Source organism: Rhea pennata, chromosome 1 (genome assembly GCF_028389875.1).
Source record: "Rhea pennata isolate bPtePen1 chromosome 1, bPtePen1.pri, whole genome shotgun sequence".
Classification (NCBI taxonomy): Eukaryota; Metazoa; Chordata; class Aves; order Rheiformes; family Rheidae; genus Rhea; species Rhea pennata.
The window spans coordinates 59,426,237-59,445,693 of record NC_084663.1 but is presented as its reverse complement, the minus strand read 5'-3'; the positions used below and the strand labels follow the sequence as shown (position 1 = coordinate 59,445,693).

The 19,457-nt window shown below is 41.3% G+C and overlaps 1 protein-coding gene across 1 annotated transcript; it reads right to left on the bottom strand.

Moving 5' to 3' along the window:
- Nucleotides 1-839: 839 nt before the first annotated feature.
- On the bottom strand, nt 840-18,570 carry LOC134137011 (BPI fold-containing family C protein-like). Its single transcript, XM_062569419.1, has 15 exons — nt 18,465-18,570; nt 17,874-17,985; nt 15,968-16,096; nt 13,375-13,530; nt 12,491-12,554; nt 11,638-11,698; nt 10,630-10,721; nt 8,531-8,704; nt 7,742-7,795; nt 6,340-6,510; nt 5,725-5,792; nt 4,281-4,323; nt 3,334-3,397; nt 2,431-2,507; nt 840-881 (listed from the first exon to the last, which is right to left on the bottom strand). Exons 1-15 carry the CDS (start codon nt 18,568-18,570, stop codon nt 840-842), a joined length of 1,413 nt encoding a protein of 470 aa, XP_062425403.1.
- Nucleotides 18,571-19,457: the final 887 nt, after the last annotated feature.

The following is a 19,457-nucleotide window of genomic DNA, read 5'->3' as shown; positions in this document are numbered from 1 at the left end:
GGCTGCCTGTGCCTTGAGGCCTCAGAGGCAGCCCCTCGTTTGGCAGGGGCTGCGTTCCGCTCCCCTCTCTCCCCTCCGAGGGCACGGACACCCCGTCGCTCCCTCAGCTCAGGCAGCAGCCAAAGCTGAAGGAGAGACAAGATGCAGTGGGGCAGAGCCCGGAGCCCCTCGAGCTCGGCGGGGACGCAGAGCCGAGCTCTTTCCCAGCCCAAGGCGAGGGGGCCGGTACCCACTGGGTGGGGGCAGGAAGGGGAGCACTGCCTCTGGCCTCCCTGCCTCTTGCCTTGTGGATAAGGACCAGTTTTGACCTGGACCTGCTCGGCTGCGGGATTGATGGGGAAACAGTCTACCCACCGACAGTCACCATGTTTGGCAGGAAGTATTTAAGATTGTTGCGGTAGGAAGAGAAGCTTAACTGGAGTGTCTGCGCTAGCCGCATTTTGACAATGCATTTTTCCTTTGCTTGAAAACAAACAAAACCCCCAAATAAGCACACCTTTCTGAAAGTGTATAAACAAGATTTTATTTGAAGAGAGGCATTAACCTTACAAAAAGAAAAAACCCACAGCTTTGCATCGCTAAAAGAAGAAAAAACACCACTCAATAAATAATGCCAAATGTGTCATATGTTTCCTCTGAGCCTCTGCTTGATACCACTCTTGCACAGCCTTAAGCTTTCCATCAGCGTCCTTTGGGCTTTCCCTCCCTCCACAGACCAGGACAACATTGCTCTTGCCAGGGCTCAGGTTACATGTTTCAGCAAAATGGAACTGTGCCTGACCTTCAGAATCACATTACTGATTTGAAGTTTGTGATTAACAAATGGTCTCTCTCCTCCTTTAGTGTTTGTAGTGAACATCAGTAGAAATCAACAGGAAACCCTGAAGAGAGAAGAACAGTCACTGAAATGCTGTGAATTACAAAATAAAGGTTCCCTCTCACTCCCTATTTCAATCCTTTACTACTGTTAAATATCATAAAATCTACTGAAAACAGATGAAACTTGAAAGTAACATGTTTGAGAAGTTCAAAGTACAGAGACTTTGAACTCATAATAGCCCCATCTTCTGCCTCAGGTCCTATCACTTTGCACCATGCTAGCAACAGAAGGTACAGCTGAAGATCATATAGTTTACCCAGGGAAGTTCATCTCAGCTGTGAGGGAACAACTATCATCAGGGTGGGATTATTTTCACCTGAGTAACCTAAAAATTAACCATTTTATCTATACTCCTCCTTTAAGGCTTCCCCATTGTCAATGCAAACACTGCAATGAACCTCTGCAGAACAGTCAATCACAGCCTAATATGGTATCTTTGAAAAATGGGAAGAGTTACCTGTCTATTTTTATTGGCTATAGCCAATAGTCTGGACTGGAAGAAGAGACTATAAAATTAACTTTTAATGGGAACCTTGTTCATATTGATAAGGTAGAACAGTTCTGCTGTGTCCTCTCCCATTCCTAGTTACTGATGAAGAGGTAATGGCTTAAAAAAAAGTGGGGAGTGGGCCCCACAGAACCACTGAAATCCTTGGCTTATATTTAGCCTTTAAGGTTGTTGGCAGCTTTGGCAACTGCAGGTAGTCTCCAACTTCTATTTTGTAGGGAACTAGGCTGCCTCTAGATAAATGGAATACAAAGAAAGATTAAAAAAATCATTTGTATTTCTGAGTTGTGCTCTGTGCTTGAGCACAAGCAAGGGTCTGGAACTGTCTCTGGAGAGTAGAAAGTGACTGAGAAGTTAGAAGACAAGTGGAGAAATTTAATTGCCTCACCCATTCTCTACAAATTCATTTGTTAGTAATTCCCTCTACAACTCTATTTTCTAGCAACATACTGTACATTCAAACTAAGGGAAACAGAGTGCTGCAAGATGCACAGAATACTGCATGAGTTGGAGAAGAATAATCATGAGGCAGGGGATGTTTTCTGAGAGCTCAGTTACTTCCTTTGGCTAATATTATTATTAGATTTTGTTAATAACTGGTTACCATTGGCTGAGGCTATGTGCACAAAAATCAAGTTCACTTCTCTCTCACATTTCAGCTATTCTACTGAATTCAGGAGGACTGCATGGGTAGGGGTAACTAGTTTCATTTGATTAGCCAAGCCAATTTTGAACAAAAATTTAAAAGGCTAGTTTGTTTTCTCACTGAAATGGAACTTGCAAAGCTGAGCAAGCTGTGTGGTCAATCACTCCAGGCTTATGTATATAACTTAGTTTTATTTTCTCCTCCCTCAAAAAAAAGAGGAGTTGTTTCTAATGAGATTTTACTGGTATTACAGATCTCATTTTAAACGTATAGATTTTTGCTACTTATCTAGCTGAAGATCCAGGAAATCTCCTGTGCAAACAGAAGGTGAATATCTAGCTCCCCCTCCCCGCCAAAATAGGAATAACTATTTCATAAGAGTGTCAAAAATCTCACCTGCACAATTGTAATATGAGGTCTTGTCAAGGTAACATTGGCCAGATTAGGAAGAGGGAATCCTTTTGACAGTTTAGCTTAAGAAAGGACAAGCACAATGAGTTAGGTATGCAGTAAAAGGTTAATAAATATCCACCCTCCATCAACACTGTTTATCCAGAAACCCACTTGGTTGTCTGTTATAATTAACCTCTTAGTCTTCACAAGCAGCCCTGGGAGGTAGGTGTGATGCTCATCTACCAGCAGGGAAAGAATTACAGATGTTCTTCTCTTGGCAAAGTGTTGCTGTCCAACTAAGACATTTCATGTTCAGCACATTATGCATTACATTCTGTGATTTGTCTTAATTACCTGAGGGAGTATTAATACAGCTCTAGTCTTCACTAGAAGCTGTTCCCATTTGTCTCCATTAACTAAGGAATGGTGAAGTTCATACTAGTATAGAAGGTTGACACAAAGCTATGTCTCCCTCTTTGGGGGCTTAAATAAGATTTAATATAAGGCCAAAACCTTCTAGCTCTAAAGCCTTTCCTCTAGAGAGGAAAGCATTTCACCTACAGCAGTCCTCAGGCAGGTATACAGACTGGAGAGACACGCTTCCAGTCTGATTCATCAGCTGCCTCAGTTATGACTTTCAGAACCACCTTCACTGATGTGAAGGTGGATGAGTTTCCCAGTCCTTTCTGTCTGGGCTTCTCTGCCAACGCTGCAAAACAGTGCCAGCTAGGGAGTGTACTCATACCCCTACAAAATCAATCTCTATTCTATGGCTTACTAGTAAACAGCCATTTTCCACTCAAGTTAATGGGAAGTGGTAACCTAAGCAGTAAAAGTCAGTGGAAGTTACTAGAACCACCCACTGTGCTAGAAGCTTTTAGCTGATCATTAGAAATGTCACCTTACCATTAGCCGATGGAATTACTTCAGTCTGTAAAATATAGGACAGGATGTTCTCTAGAAGTGAGATCTATCACAGATAAGAAAACTGAGTTAAAGATTACTTCTTGATAGTGGTGGAATTGTCAAGCCCTAATTCTGGATGGAGTTTATAGGCTCACATTCAACTGTTCAGCTCACTTGGCCCAAGAGAGTCACAAGTTAAAGTGACCTTTGGATCTTAAGCCTTTGAAATGATGCAAAGGAAATGAAATGCAAAATGCAAATGGTTCTCATCATACTTGGGCAACATTTTCAAAAACTGTCAATGTCCTTTACTTGTAAGATAGTTTATCTCCAATAGCAAAGCAGAACCAGAGCAGTTTTAATCCTCTCTCCTCAGCTTCTCAGAACTGATTGATTGTCAACAGAATTAAATGACTCTCTATGGAGGGAGAGTTTTCCTTCCTAGTGCTGTTACAGCACTATTTCAGCCATTTGAGACTAGTTTTGGCTCCCACTCCCTACTGTAATTATGAGCATCTGTGATGAGTACCACTGCACAGAGTGCCTCTCGCTCAGTCATGCATGTATCACTTAAACAGCACACTGCTCTGTCTATTACGTTTCAGATTACTGCTGTGTTTCATGGTTATGATCTGAGAGATCTTTGTGCTCACTGATGAAGTATGACACACCAGTCAAAGAGACTGCAGAATGTTTCATTTTCAGAGCACTTAACTTGCCCAAAGAATATACTTAAAAAAAAAACAAAACAAAAAACAAAACAAAACAAAACAAAAAAAAAAACTCACAGAAGAAAGGTAGCTGCCAGGAGATGGGAAGAGCCATTCAATAAATGAAGCCAAATGATTTCAAAATAATATAGACAGAATTCAGCTGCTTCCTCTCAAGCCTGGCTATCACTGAAATTCTTGGTTTGCATTTCCTCTGTGCTTTAAATATCAGCTTACCTCAAAAAAACCAACATTAGAGTGGGTTAGGGAGTACTGGAGCCTGAGGGAAAGAGAAACAAGATGAGTAACTAGAAAGGACAGATAAACATTATCCTAATCATGTACAATTACTGCTGTAGGGCTCCAGGCCTGACAAAGCACCTGTAGAGAGATTTTTCTGAAGGATTTCGGAACCTTTGCTTAAAACTTTGATGTGAGCCCTATTAGGGCTGGAAAGAAAAAAAAAAATCAGTTCATAGTCTGTAGCAGCACAGACAGCAGCAACAGCATGTTTCCATATTCAGAGTTGTTTGGATAAACATCTATTCAAAACAGGATTCCTGATGTTCCACAGCACTAGCAGGCCAGCTCTCAAGGCAGGTTTCTAAGCACACTGTGGGTTCTCCTCTTTGAATGCTGCTGTGGGAAACTGATAACACTGTCCTCAGATTTTTAACATCTCACTAGTGTCCTTAAGCTCCTGACAGAGTCTGAATATCTTTAACCCTATAGCTAACTCCCTAGAAGGGACCTCTGTGAAATCAGGATCCCAGTTTCCAGCTATGAGGTCACAGTGTGTGGAGCTTCTCTCTCTAAAACATGACGTGCTAGATTTCTAAAGTCCGGTCACCATCTTTGTGGCCTTCTGGAGGCTGCAATGCCTCAGCTTGGGAATCTCTGCTATGAGAATATCCACATAGGGGGAACCTGCAAGGGGCCAGATTCTTTCCTGTGTTTTGGACCACTCCGCACTTAAGCATCTGGTACCACATCTGGTGACACAAATGGGCTGGAAAGCTGGCCAACTGGAAGGGGATGAGGGAAGCTCTCTAATGATTCAGGGTCATCATAACTGCCCTCTGCATACTACTTTTACCTCCCCTCGCGGGGAAAGTAGACATCAGGAGCAGAGAGGTCTGATGAGCACACAGTCTTGCAATAAGCATCAGTTGATGAACAGTCCCTTGGGGACTGTGTCAATTGTCACAGAAAAACCTCCTGCTTTAAACTATACAAGCACACACAGCCACAGAATTAAGGAGTCCCAGCTAAATCTTAGCCCAGATGAGAATCTGTATGAGTGATTTTAAGAATAAATTGAGCTACTAAATCAAATATAATTCCTAGAATTGATTGTTTCACTCACTAATTGCACTGGTTATAGCAGCCACATTGCCTCAGGTTGAGAAAGTCTCTCAAGCTCAGAGAGATGGATTCATTACTGAGGATTCATGAGCTACTGCAGCTCAGCAGTAACTGACCTTTATCCCGTCACAAGCATGAGGAAAGATATGGGAGCTCAGAGCTTTTTCCTGATGGGATTCCTCCAGGTGAACTCACCCAGAGAAGCACAATCATTAAGTCACAGTAACCTGGTCATGGGTCTAAACAGTTAATGTTAAGACTGTTAACACTGCTTTGTGAATGACCTTGGGCCATTCTGTCCCAAAGGTTGAATTACCTGTTCAAACATAGTGAGCCCATCAACTTCTGATCAAATATATTCACAGAAATACTGGTATTGGCTGCCTGCAGGAGAAAGAAACCTTGTGTTACCAGGCAAAGAAAACAAAAATCCTTGCTTAGAATTAATCACAAATACAAAAATATCATTTTCTTGGTTATGTATAGAAGCTGTTCTATATAGTTGCACCTTTCTCCCTAGCTCATGGTTCATGTAGCTTGCATACAATAAATGTCTGGTTATCTGAATGGCACTGACAGGAGCTGAAATGCAGGTAATAAGATTTCACTAATCAAAAGACATTTTTAGATGAATGAGCAAGATGTCAAGAGATGAGACTCATGCCTGTAGAACTGGATGTTTGGAGAAAAAACTTCAGGTAATCGAAGCTAGGATATAATTGGATTTTTGTTCATCTATAGGAAAAGATTCTTTCCCATAGAAATTTTCTGTAGGCTAAGTTGGCCTACATAGGCACTGCCTGTGACTGAGGTGAATTTGCATGTTTAAACAGAAGAAATCTGGTCCTCTCTGTTTCTATGACAGACTTAAAAAGGAAAGAACAAACATATTTAGATCTGAATTAAACATAGCACTGTTCATTATACTTACTATGTTCATTGTAAACAGCAACTGAGTGGTTGAGTCTGGCAGAACAGCAAATACCTCCATGGAGCCCTGGATCTCTAGTGTAAAGGAATCCTGCTGTAAGCTGATGATAGGTGTTTCCGTAGCCATTAGCTTCAACATCACTGGGTATGGCATAACTGAATACTGGGCTACCTGTAAGGATCCAAGGCAAAAGAAGTCTGAGAAATGCTTTTTTGTAGAACAGATCAGATTGACACATTTTCCTCATTCTCCAAAGCAAGCATTTTGAAGTAGCTCCTTCAGGTGAGGTTTTAAGAACAGCTGCTAACATGAGATTCCTTGAGTAAGCTGGAAATAGAAAATTTCCTCTGGTGATAAATCAAGAGTCTTGGCCATATCAAGAATGCAGTGAAAGTTCCTTTTACTCTAGGAATCCTGTTTTCTCTGAATCGCTTCCAGAAAAAATAAACATTAGTTGTGAACACAGGAAAGAAATGGAATGTGAATGTGACATTTAAGTAACATAACAAAAGAGCTTAGGAGTCACTTTGAGATTCACCCATCTGATAAGGTAGCTTTCTGCTCTGGACTGTCCTCAGAGCCTCATCTGTCCTTTACCAGAGAGGGTAGATTTGCCAAATAAATTAGTTACTTAGAGCAGGGGGATGGAATATCAGCATCAGAGCTCAGGGCATTTTATGGAGAAGACCATATTATGCCAGCCTTTGCAACAAACTCCTCAGATTTGGAGGAACCTAGTATCATCTTGCAAGCAAACAAGGATATTAAGTTCCTGGAACCCCAAGTCTAATTTCATCCATCCTTGGAACTCAAAGCCTGGGACCTCTTACGCTCATTTTTAGTTGCTCAGTCTGTCAAGTCTGGTAAAAGCCACATATGCTCGTACTTTCTCTCCTGTCCTATTCATTGTCTGTCTTGAAATAAATGGCAATATGTTTAGTCTTTTCATAGATGCAACCATTTCCTGCCCATCTGTCAGCTTGTCTTCTTTCTGCTAATGAGTCACAGGCTGCTAGTGAAGCAAAGGCAATCATGTAGCTATGGGCAGGGGAAAGGAGTTATTCCTGAGCTGAGCAAAGCAGGACTCTTGACTGAAAGCTTTTTCCTACCCCAAACTGGTTTTAGGTGGAAAGAGCAATGGCTTTGGCCCAGTACCCAGAGCAAAGATTTATGTGCAAGGTTATGGGCCAAATTTGGTAACAGCTTAAATAACTCGATTGCAGGGGTTGGAGTTGGGAAGGCCTATCTGCTCTGCTCTTAGGATGCACAGATATTCCCACTTCTCCGTTGCAAGAGCCCCACAGGCCTTGCAGTTTTTGGAATATACCAGTGTTTAGGTGTCTCACACCTACAGGGGCCAGGGATAGTGGTTTCCTAAGTGTGTGTAAATGACAATACTCACCTCAGGGATGATACTGCCAAATATCTCTGTGCTTATATTAAAATAACTGCAAATCTGCAAAAAGAAAAGACAGACATGAGTTTACTAGACATGATTTTTATGCCCAACTTTTCTTTAAACGCATTATTGCTGTCATTTCAATGAATTTTTGATTTTATACCTTTTTTTTTTCCCTCAGAAATATCCTTAAAGAACTCAGCACACCTAAAGCTGTTCCCCAGTAACATATGCCAAAACACTCCCTGGGGAAGCAAATACTTAATAAGGCCTTCTGCAGAAGTACAGGTGCAGTAATATTCTTACAGTCTGGGCTGCAGACTTGGTGCTTTGGGACTTACAGAACCACCTGGAGACAGGATAGCCAAGCCTAGCTGGCCTCCAAGCCACAGCTGCTGAGGTTGGTAATATATGCTCTGCTTCCATGGCCCCTATAGCACTTTGAGTAGGCAAAGACTTATTAGGAAACGGCCACTAAGATAATTCCCCAGGGTAAATCCTCTTTGTCCATCTCATTTTTTTTTTTTTTTTAATTATGGATCTGACATAGAGGCCCATTATTTTTGCAGGAAAGTTGCCAACATTCGGTACTTTGCTCAGTGGAACTGGGCACCTCTGGCTATGTCCTAAATAATCTATATAGCACAAAACAGCATAACAGTACCTTTGTGTTTATGATCCACCATCACAGGACTCACAGGCCAATTAGTGAGTCTGCCACTGCACTAACAAGTGGCATGTTTTGGATTACTTGGACAACTCTGAACCCATTCCTCTGTGAATCCTACTCACCTCTTCTGAAATCGTTATGTTGAAGGCTCCTGCTGTGTAGTAAGCAAAGGAGGAGGTCTGAAAGAAATACTCAGAGAAGGCAAGGTAGAGCATGGAGTCGCTTTGGTCTGGGACAATGAAGGGAGCTGCCACAAAGGGAGGAGCAATATAGTTTCCACCTGGGTAGACTATCCCCTGAAAAGTATTGTCAGAAACAAAAATGAGTACTGCTCCAAAGTTCTGACTTCCTTTCCCTTGTTCCAACCCACAACATGAGCTCAAGCTATTCCTTTAAGTATATAAATGATTACAAAGGCCTTGTAGCACACCCCAAAACCCTTTCAAGCAAGCTGTGAAGACAAATTTCAGAGATGAGATTCCTCCACAGAAGACACCTGAGATCTACCTTTCAAGATGCAGATCACCTTCTGAAGGCAGTTTACCCCTCAGGCAATAAGGTCTCTTATTTAAGGACCTAAATACTGAATGAAGAGCATGACTAAGCATAACTATATTTCCTTCTTCTAGAAAAGCTTCTTTATCTTTACTTTTCTTTCCCCACCTCCATGGATTGAAATATGAGAACTGCTAGCCCAAGCTATCCAATAGGCTCAATTAGAAGATGGATCTCTAAAACTACAGAGGCCTTTCTAGATAAAAATGAAGACCATATTCTACCCTAAAGCAAATGGGTAACTTGCGCAGACAAAAGAATGCCAGTGAGATAAAAAAGAGAGACAACAAGACTTGTTGTCAACCAACAAAACACCTGTGTTGTCTTTTGCGCTACCCATGATATTAGCCAAGGCTTGCAGATCTAATACTTCCAAAAGCTTCTAGACAAAAAGTAAAATCTATTTATAATGGGAAAAGTTAAGAATCCAGAAGTTAAGATGACTTTAAAAAAAAAAAAAATCTATTCCCTTTACCAGTTTCTCCTTTCTGTTTCAGCTCAAATGTATTCTGTGTGTCTTTATCAACCCTTCCTCATCTATTTCAATGTTTCTGTCACCTCTTAAGGACTATCAGAATACTTACAAAATATTGGATCTCTTTGCCAATGATCTCTACATTCAACCCTAACTTTTTGAATTTGATGGTTGTTGACTTTCTATTTTCCCATGTTACATCTTACATAGGAGAGTAACTCTTGTAAACACCCATGACATTACCATACTAGTCTACCTTAAGTCCCTCCTTAAGAACTACTTTGCCCTAATACACAGAGGAACTTGATAGTGATCACAGAATTGTTGTGCTGAGACTAGTGCCTAGCATACTCACTGACATTGCTCTTTTGTGTTCCTGTCTGTTTTTTCCCTGTTGTCTCTTGTTTATACTTAATTTATAAGATCTTCGTGCCAAGACTGTATTTGTTCTCCCTTTGTAGAATACTTAGTACTTAAGATCCTTAACGAAGTCTAAAACTCTTTGTGCTGTGGTGATGATGATAACTACCCTCAGCTAACTCACTCTTTCACCTTACACAGAGTGACAACTGAGGCATTCTAGAATTAGAAACTTGTCTAATGCTGGTCTGGGTGCCTAAAAAGAGTTTATTTCTTTTTGTCTTTTTCTTTGTTTGAAGGAAACTTGCATGGCTTTTGACCTCATCAGCAGTCCTCAGAATTCCATACTTTTTCCAAGGGTCTTCTCTCTTCCCATTCAAAGTGAGAGAGGCTTAATTCTTGTTTCTAAAGGCTTGCTCTGTCTTTTCCTCTCCTCTGACAGCAGACTCATCTAATTCACTGAGATGCATAGAAATCTTCCCCAACTAATTTAAGAAGTCCCAGATATTAACCAACAGTGACAGAGCAGGAGGAAGATGGATACTTCTTCTCTCCTTTCCCTTTTTTCTTCTAACTTGCTCAATTTCTACTGCTCTCTACTTTCTGTAACCAATTCACCAGCAATTAAAAAAGAAAAGGATGTAGTTTTTGATTAATTTGCTTAACATCAGGATTGCTAAAAATGATCACAATAACAAATGTGATAGTGTCTTGAAATGTCTGTCTTCTCTGATATTGTGTCTTAATGTTCAAAACAGCAATCCTATTCATCTAGAAATAAGATCATATCATAATAAACCAATCTTGGCAAATAGCACTGCAGACAATTACCTTTAAGTCCAGGTCAATGTGTGGTCGGGAGACTGCTGGCAAGCTATTTAAAGAGTAGTCTACTTCAACCAAATCGTCAATTGGCATTAGGACTGTAAGGGTGGCAAATAAAACAAAATACTTGATATTGCAAAAGTACAGAAAGAACTGTACTTTACTGTACAGAAAGAAGTTTAGATTTAATTAAAACTAAGCCATTTTTTTGAAGAGAAATGCACGAGGTTGTCCCTAAAGAGGAGAAGTTAAAAAAAAAAAAAAAGAACTGTATATATCAAGGGAGGATCTCCTAACATGCATTCTAACTGAAGGCTTGCTGTTTCTACTGGCAGTTACTCGAGAGCACCTTCTTTAATTTGCCTAGCATTATCCCATTGTAGAAAAATAGGTTTGATGTAACCATAAAAAGGAAATGACTGTAACAGTACTTTGGGACAGGAGGAGGTACTGGGCTTTCTTGTCAATCAGGTCTGCATCCAAAGAGCCTCTAGCTTCCAGATGCTTTCCCAGAAAGGTTGGCATCTGACCTGTCTAGGCACTTCTGTGTTTGCATACAGTATCTGCCTAATATTTTTGGTGCCTAAATACCTTTGCAAATCTAGGCCAAAATGGTTGCAATGAGAAGCTTTTTTCATTTTGCCTTTGGCAAGTCAGATAAACAGCTAAGACAGACCTAAATTTCCAGGCAGGCTAAGAGATCTCGCCTCAGCTTTTAAAAGGCAGATACATGGAGAACACATGGAGCATAGGACATGGGAAGTGAAAGCAGCTTCATCATCAACGTTGCTTGCTAAACAGCACTTTTGACAATAGATGTGCTGACTGCCACATTTGCAAGTTGAGAATCACTCCTGAGTTCTTGACTCCTCAGAAGCATCCTGCAAGCAAGGCAGAATGTAGAGCTCATACCGCTTCTGGAGGCTTTGCTGAACAGCTGCTGCTTAGGGAACTACAGAATCTCACTGAGCAGGAGACAGAAAACACAAGGAAAGGATATCACTAGTGACTCACCATTCAGTGACTGGAGGTCTTTATCTATCAGCTGGATCCCAGATCTGATGTTGGGACATGACTGTAAAAGCACACTCAAGTTAGGGCTTGATTAGTGTGGGCCTGTACCCACCACTCTACTGTGTGCTGGCAAAACTGTCCGCATATGTGACATACATTGCAGCATTTGTCAAAGCTCCTGAGCTAGCTTGAGTTTAGCTATCTGGGTCCCCAACATCAGTATTTGCTGCAATGTGAGCATATCCTATGTCAGAGCTGCCTTTAGGCAACAGTCAAAATAGGAAGTTGCTTAGGGTAGCACCCTAATACGGGTGACAAAACTAGCAGTTTAGTACGAGAAAGGACAGATCTCACCTTGGTCTCACAGCAGAGATCCTCATTCAGAGGTAGAAACACAGCCATCTCAAGCTCTGTCTTCTCTCAGAGGCCGTGGGCAGTTTGGCGTCTGAACTACTTACCTCTTTGACACAGATTTATGTATGTCATACTATGAGCTACCATACTACAAGATCTGTATGTGCCACCCAATGCATGTTTTTTTCCCCTCAATCTACTGAGTCCAAAGATTAACCAATAACTAAAATACTTCTAGATATATAGGCATATACTTATTCTGGATTACAATGGGAAAGTAACTACATGCTACTGGCCCTGCTACTGCCCTGACTGAAACTAACTCTGCATCAGTCAGCATCTTGGTCATGAACTCAGCACTTTGTCTGGAAGCATTTCTGACTGGCAAAATGCTGATGGTGCTCTCAGATTATATTTTTCTAGTTCTTTTGCCAAGTTCCCAGCACTGACTTGTGAAAGTCATTTCTTAAATCCCTCCCGCTAAGCAACTGAGACTTACATTAGTAGCCAAGCTCCTGTGAATGGGTTTCTTCAGATACTTAATAAAGAAGTTATGCAGGAAGCTACAGGAAAGGAAGAAAAATGCAATTCACAGGTCAGACACTACAGTTATTGACAGATTTTTATACTTCCTGGGTGTACTTATTTATAAAGCTGTTTCTGTAGGAAATCAAGCATCTCTGCACATCACTAATTTAACGGCCTCAGAGCTGATATTTGAGTTCATACTGGGGCTTTTTGAAATGTAAACACCGTCAGAGGGCCACCATTTAAAAGAAGAGTTTCAGCACTGTTCACCTCAATGATTAGACTGGACAGGTTATATTACTACCCCTGTGTATATACAAACACAGAATAAATAAGCAGTTGGTGCCCCAGGAGCTTTCAGTGCAAGTTTTTTTTCTTTAAAAAAAGAGACAGTAGTTGAATTTAGACAGTGAAAGATGTGCAAGAAAACAATGAAATAGTGGCGCACAGGGTTGTATCCAGAGGCACAATACACAGCAGCCTTGTTGCTGTTTTGGTAGTGTTGTGACTACAAGTGCTTAAAGCAGACTACAAGCATGCAATTCCACCTAGGGTTGAGGATGAGAGCAGCATTTGGAAAGAACTGTGTGCTGAAGGAGCATGAGGAATTATTTGTTCTGAGTAGAGGACAAACAGTGCAATTCTAGTCAAGTGACAGCATGGACAAATGGCACAATGACATTGGTCAAATTTGGTCTGAGAAAACACATTTTAACGCTGGGTTAAGACTCTGATTCTCACCTGTGGCGCAAGCACACTCCTAAAAGCAATTCTGGGTGCCCTATTTTGTGAAGCTGTCTTCGTGCCATTTACATTTAATTTCTCCCAGAGTATATACAAAACTCTTGCACTTACCCACTTTTTCCATTCAATTTGATGTCTATATCACCAGAAGTTGTCCGGCAGCTTGTAAGTGATATCAGTGTATGACCCATGTTATCCAGAGGTGTTGAAAAGATTGCAGTAACAAATATCTTTGAAATGTACACTGTGCTTCTTCCAGTGTCTTTGCTGCATAAAGTAGAAAAATATAATAGAAAGAAAAATCTATTTTGGGGGAACATTCAAGACTCAGATTAACTGTCAAACACTTTTTTGTTCATTGAGGATGAAGCTGTTTATCTGAATATTTTTACTGTATTTCTTATAATGAAAATAGATTCTAATAGAATCTGCAAAGAGTCAAGTTCTCTACACAGTAGTATACTAACACTCCATGTTAGAAGTTTGGAGAGAAAAAGAAAAGGATTTGGGGGGAAGTTGTTAATTCATCATTTTACAGTAATTCAATCCAGTTACAAGACAAGTGTATCCACCACAAGGGGAACTACAGTATATCTGATATGTCCTGGATCTGGTCTGATGCTAACTGAGCAGAGTCTACGCATAACTGATGTCAGAAAGCCTGGCCTGCCTTGACAGGCTCTGCAGTCCTATCTCACCACCATCCCAGAGGTTTGATGGTCCATGCTCAAGACCAGCTCTAATATGGTGCAGCTGTGTTATCTTGGATCAAACTGTTGTGAAAACAACTCAGTTGTGAGAAGGAGCTGTGAAAAGCTTCACTGAGGTTCTCTGTCCCTTGGCTCAGGAGCTAACATTCAAAATCAGTTCCTTGCCTGAGCTGTGTGTATAGCCTTGTACTGTATTAATCCTGATGGTGTCTTGCTAACTTACTTCCCTGCTTAGCCTCAGACCTGCCTCATCCTTATGGGCTTATTTTGCAATTTGGACTGGTGGCCGAGCCTGAGCCTGTTGCTGATTTTCTCTGCTTGCCTTTGAGTTTCTTACCCCTGCTGCTGTGCTGTCACCCTCACAGAGGGTGCTCCCCTGCCCTCACAGTGTATCCAGCACTCCCTGTCCCTGACAGCATAAGCCTGGAAGTGCAGCTCAGACTTTGGTAATTCAGTCAGTTTAGCAATACAGATAATGAGATTTGGAGGAGAAAGAAGAGGAAAGATTTCTTTCCTCTGAAGTGGCCCAAGACTGGGAAGGTGAGGAGACTGATCTTGCTGAATCACAGAATGGTTGAGGTTGAAAGGGACTTCTGGAGATCATCTAGTCCAACCCCCCTGTTCAAGCAGGGTCATCCAGAGCATGTTGAACAGGATCATGTCCAGGTGGGTTTTGAATATCTCCAGAGAAGGAGACTCTGCAACCTCTCTGGGCAAGCTGGTCCAGTGCTCTGACACCCTCACAGGAAAGAAGTTCTTCCTCACATTCAGACAGGGCTTCGTGTGTTTCAGTTTTGCCTCTTGTCCTGTTGCTTGGCACCAGTGAAAAGGCCCCATCCTCTTGACACCCTCCCGTCAGGTATTTACAGACATTGATAAGATTTCTCCCCCTCCCCCCCCCAGCCTTCTCTTCCCCAGGCTGAAGAGGCCCTTTGCAGCTGTTTCTCATAGGGCAAGTGCTCCAGCCCTCTAATCATCTTCATAGCCCTACACTGGACTCTCTCTAGTAGCTCCATGTCTCTCTCATACTGGGGAGCCCAGAACTGGACACAGTACTCGAGATGAGGCCTCCCCAGGGCTGAGTAGAGGAGCAGGATCACCTCCCTTGACCTGCTGGCAACACTCTTCCTAATGCACCCCAGGTGCATTGGCCTTCCTGGCCACAAGTGCATATTGCTGGCTCATGCTCAACTTGTCATCCACCAGCACTCCCAGGTCCTTCTCTGCAGAGCTGCTCTCCAGAAGGTCAGCCCCCAGCTTGCACTGGTGCCTAGGGTTACTCTTCCCTAGGTGCAGGACCCTGCACTTGCCCTTGTTGAACCTCATGAGATTCCTCTCTGCCCAGCTCTCCAGCCTGTCCAAGTCTCTCTGAATGGCAGCACAGCCCTCAGGTGTATCAGCCACTCCTCTCAGCTTGGCATCATCAGCAAACTTGCTGAGGAGGTACTCTGTCCCTTTGTGCAGGTCAATGATGAAGCTGAACAAGACTGGACCCAGTACTGACCCCTGGGGAACACCACTGGCTACAGGCCTCCAACTACACTGTGCCACTAATCACAACCCTCTGAGCTCTGCCTTTTAAAGTGTTTGTTCTTTTTCCATTGGCTTCTGAGCTGCTTCTCTTGGATAGTTTCTAACAGTGAGGCTGCACTTTTAATATCAGTGGGTTTATTACACTAGACTGATCCACTGTATCACAGTTTTTCAAAATGTGTAATTAACTACAGGCTGGACCATGTCAGGTGTTCCACCAGAACTTCAATCTTTTACTACCCACAGAGATGCTTCTTTATCAGTGCTACAGATTAGTGGACTGGGGCTATCTCCCACCAGCAAACTGGTTGAGAAGGAACAGTCTACTCTTGGGTTACTGGTGTTAGCTGTTAAAGAGCAACTTTGTCATAAAGAGGTCATAAGGAAAACTAAAACTTGCTTTTTATCTTCACATCCTTTTTTGTCAAGGAAACACCCAGGATACATCAGCCTCTACTTACAACATCCAGGTCCTTATGTTCCAGTTCATATCAATGGTTAAAGAAACATTTCCAATCACCAGTTTTATCCCTGTCCCAGGTATAAAGGAGATGGAAGCACTGGGGAATTCAACAGCAGTGACTCTTATTCTTTAACACAAGGGAGAAAGAGAGAGGGAAAAAAAAGAATATGAATAAGTTTTTACTCCAAGATCAGGATGAAGCCAAAACAAGGTTTAAATTTCAGTCACATACAATTTCCCCTCAGAGAATGAAATGGTAGGATATCAGGATAACTTTGACCTTTTATGGAACCAAACTGAATGTTTCTATTTGCTGCTTCTATGGTTTGCATTGTCTAACAATTGATTTTCTGGTGAGAATATCATAGAATGGTAAGGTTGGAAGGGACCTCCGGAGGTCATCTAGTCCAACCCTCAGCATAGCCCATACAGGGATTGAACCCATGACCTTGGCACTAACAGCACCACGCGCTAACCAACTGAGCTAAACCTGCCCCCCATGTATTTTTGTGATTAATATTAAAATTATTTTCTGTAGAATTCCTGAAGTATCTATTTACAATTTCCTGCAACTCAGCTGGTTAGTAAACAAAACAGATGTAATTATAATACTCAATAGAGACATGGATACTAATTGTACTTTGAATTTCTTTACTCTCAGTCGTTGCAACATTTATGAACTCAGCTATCAAATGGAGTCATTCCTGCTCCTGTTTGCACTTTTTTCAGGCTTCGATAGGTGTAATCTCAAGCCTGTGTCCTGACATAATTTTACATTCACTTAGCACAACTGAATAGGCAAATTAGTTAAGTGCTTGTCTAAGCAATCAGCAAGGTGCCTAAATTAACTTTGTACACATGTTGCAGACCAAGCACTGAAGTGCAAAATGTTGCACCTATGCAGTGGTGCTCCTCCATGTACAGATAGGCGCTTCTGTGTTCAGAGTATTTTACATGAACAAATTCATAATAGCCAAGTGAGTGTGTTTAATAATAATTTACATATTTCTGCGAGTCCTTTGGTTCCTTTAATTTTTTAGCTTATTTCAGCTCATCAGCAACTGTTTGATTTCTGCTCATTTCTCTCTTCCCAATAAATTTTAAGGGGATATTCGCATTAGCAACCTTTGTGCTAATGCATGAGGACTTTATATTTCAAAACTTTACTCTTTTACTATTTCAAATCATGTAGCATATTTCTGCATCTCTTGTAGATCTTAAAGGTGACTGCCTTTAGGAAAATTTGGAATCTGCTGTGTGGTATGTGTACTGTCAGAGTCATACTACAGAGTGTGATTATTTATTCAGATTCAAGTCCTGGTGTTTACAGCAACTACAACCAGCAGCAAGCAGAATACAAAGCTAACATTCTTTCTGTCCTGCTGTTAAAATATGCCTGTAAATCCAGGACCACTACCCAATTTACACTGCATAGCATTTTAAAAACAATTCTTATGGATGTATTCCAGATCAGCAGCTAGTTCTGATCCAGGTTCTTCTCTGGTCTACTTCTCTGGGCTCCCTCTCTAGTTGATGGAAAAACATCAACATTTGCAGAGGATGATCAATCTCGTTCTGAAATAGGTGTCTAAAAAGGAGGTGGAACTTCCCTCTGAGTATGTGAGCTCTCTCCACTGATCACAGTAAGAGCTTAGTTGACTATATTAGGCCAGTTAATTTCCATCTAGAAAAAAAAAAATGAAAGGAATCACTATGTATGTTTGCTGCGACTTCATCAGGGTTTCAATGAAGGCCCCAGGTCACAAACGAGGGTGTTCTCCTTTAAGTGATAGTTACTGTAAAATACATTGACATTCCCTTAATTAAGATACTATCACTATATGTAGCACTGTGCATGCATAATCTTAAATTAAAAAGAGCTATTTTGCAGGATTGTTACTTACCTTGAGATGTTGTATTTGACATTACCTAGCCCAAATTTCTCATAGCCAGTTAAATCAGGGAATTGCTCCTTCTCCATGTTCTGCTTCAGGATCTCAAGCCCAACCTCCTTGGCTGCAAGAAGATAGTAATTACTTCAGTTGCCTTTGGTGTTGACTGGGAGTTTATGCTTATGTGCTTCCAGTTTAGGAGACTTAAAATACTGCCTGCTTCCATTTGATTGGATGGACACAGAGACAGAAGAACGAAGGTGTCTCATTTGAGGCCCAGCAGTGCTATTTCAGGTCTCATTCTTGGTCACCACAAGAGCTGAACTGATTGGTTCAGTATCTGAACTCAAAATGAACCTGGATATGTTGTAGTGGGCTGTCAGTCACCTTCCTGTATGCCACAATCATCTCTGCTTTAGTATGTTCTTAAACCTTCCCTTTATTTATAGCCTCCAATCAGCTCATTTCCTCCCACTGCCCTCACTCCAAGATGTTTGTCATATCAGGATTCTGTGCAATACCACCACTAGCTCCTAAAAAGATACCAAAAAAAAAAAAAAAAAAAAAAAAGAAAAAAAAAGAAATCACACAAATCACACATACCATACTCCAGCCCCTTCTGGCTGATCCTCACTTTGAGCCCAGGGTTAGCTTTGAGTTGCAAGCCAAGCAAATTTAAGAGGAGGAGATAACAGCAAATCTTCAGCATCTTCTTTGTTCTTTACTGGACCTATTAATAAATATTGGTAATGATAGTGGACACTCATGCAGAAAGCATCATAACTGATGAAGCATCAGCAACCTTTGTCACATTGTGGCTATACTCCTTTCTCCCTTGTTCTGTCAGCTTTCCCTCTAGAATGGGTAAGATAAATACCCAGCAAGCATGAAAGAGATGCCTATTTTCCACAGATTATTTGGGAAATGGAGCTCCTCAAGGTGGAGGACACAAGTCAGCCAGTTCATCACCCTGGCTGGAAGTGAAAAGAAGTGCTTGAGACGCACCCAAAAAAGGACAAAACCTTTTCAAAGGGGAGTGCTATCACATTTTTAAGGTTGTAATTCCCCCCCCCCATACAAAAATAAGGAGTCTATTTTTCCCCAAATATGCAGAGCTGTAAGTGTCTGGTGATGATTCAGCAAAAGTCACTGGAATGTGGCACTTTGGAAAACCTGTTTATCTCATTTAACTATAGAAATGGATACTCCTGCTTTAAGAACCACCTGTTAAGATCTTAGCCACAATTTGGAGAAGCCCTTTATTATCCCTCCTGACTGTTGACAGAATGAAGTAACTTTTGTCAGCAGAGAATGTTTTGTATCCCCCCACATCTGTATGTTAATAAATACATTCATTTTTATCCAAAAACTCTCCTTGCATACTTCATGATATAATGGCCATTTATTTTCACTTTTATTTCATTCCTGTCAAACAGTTTTTGGTTCATGATGAAGTTTTATTTCTCATCCCAGGCTTCCAATGGATCCTTGTTAGTGTTCTGTGGGAAACTGGGAAAATGCTGAAACAAATCCAGCAGTTCTACTTTATCTTACATTTTTATTTTTCCCCCCCACTTCATTTTGCTCACACCACCA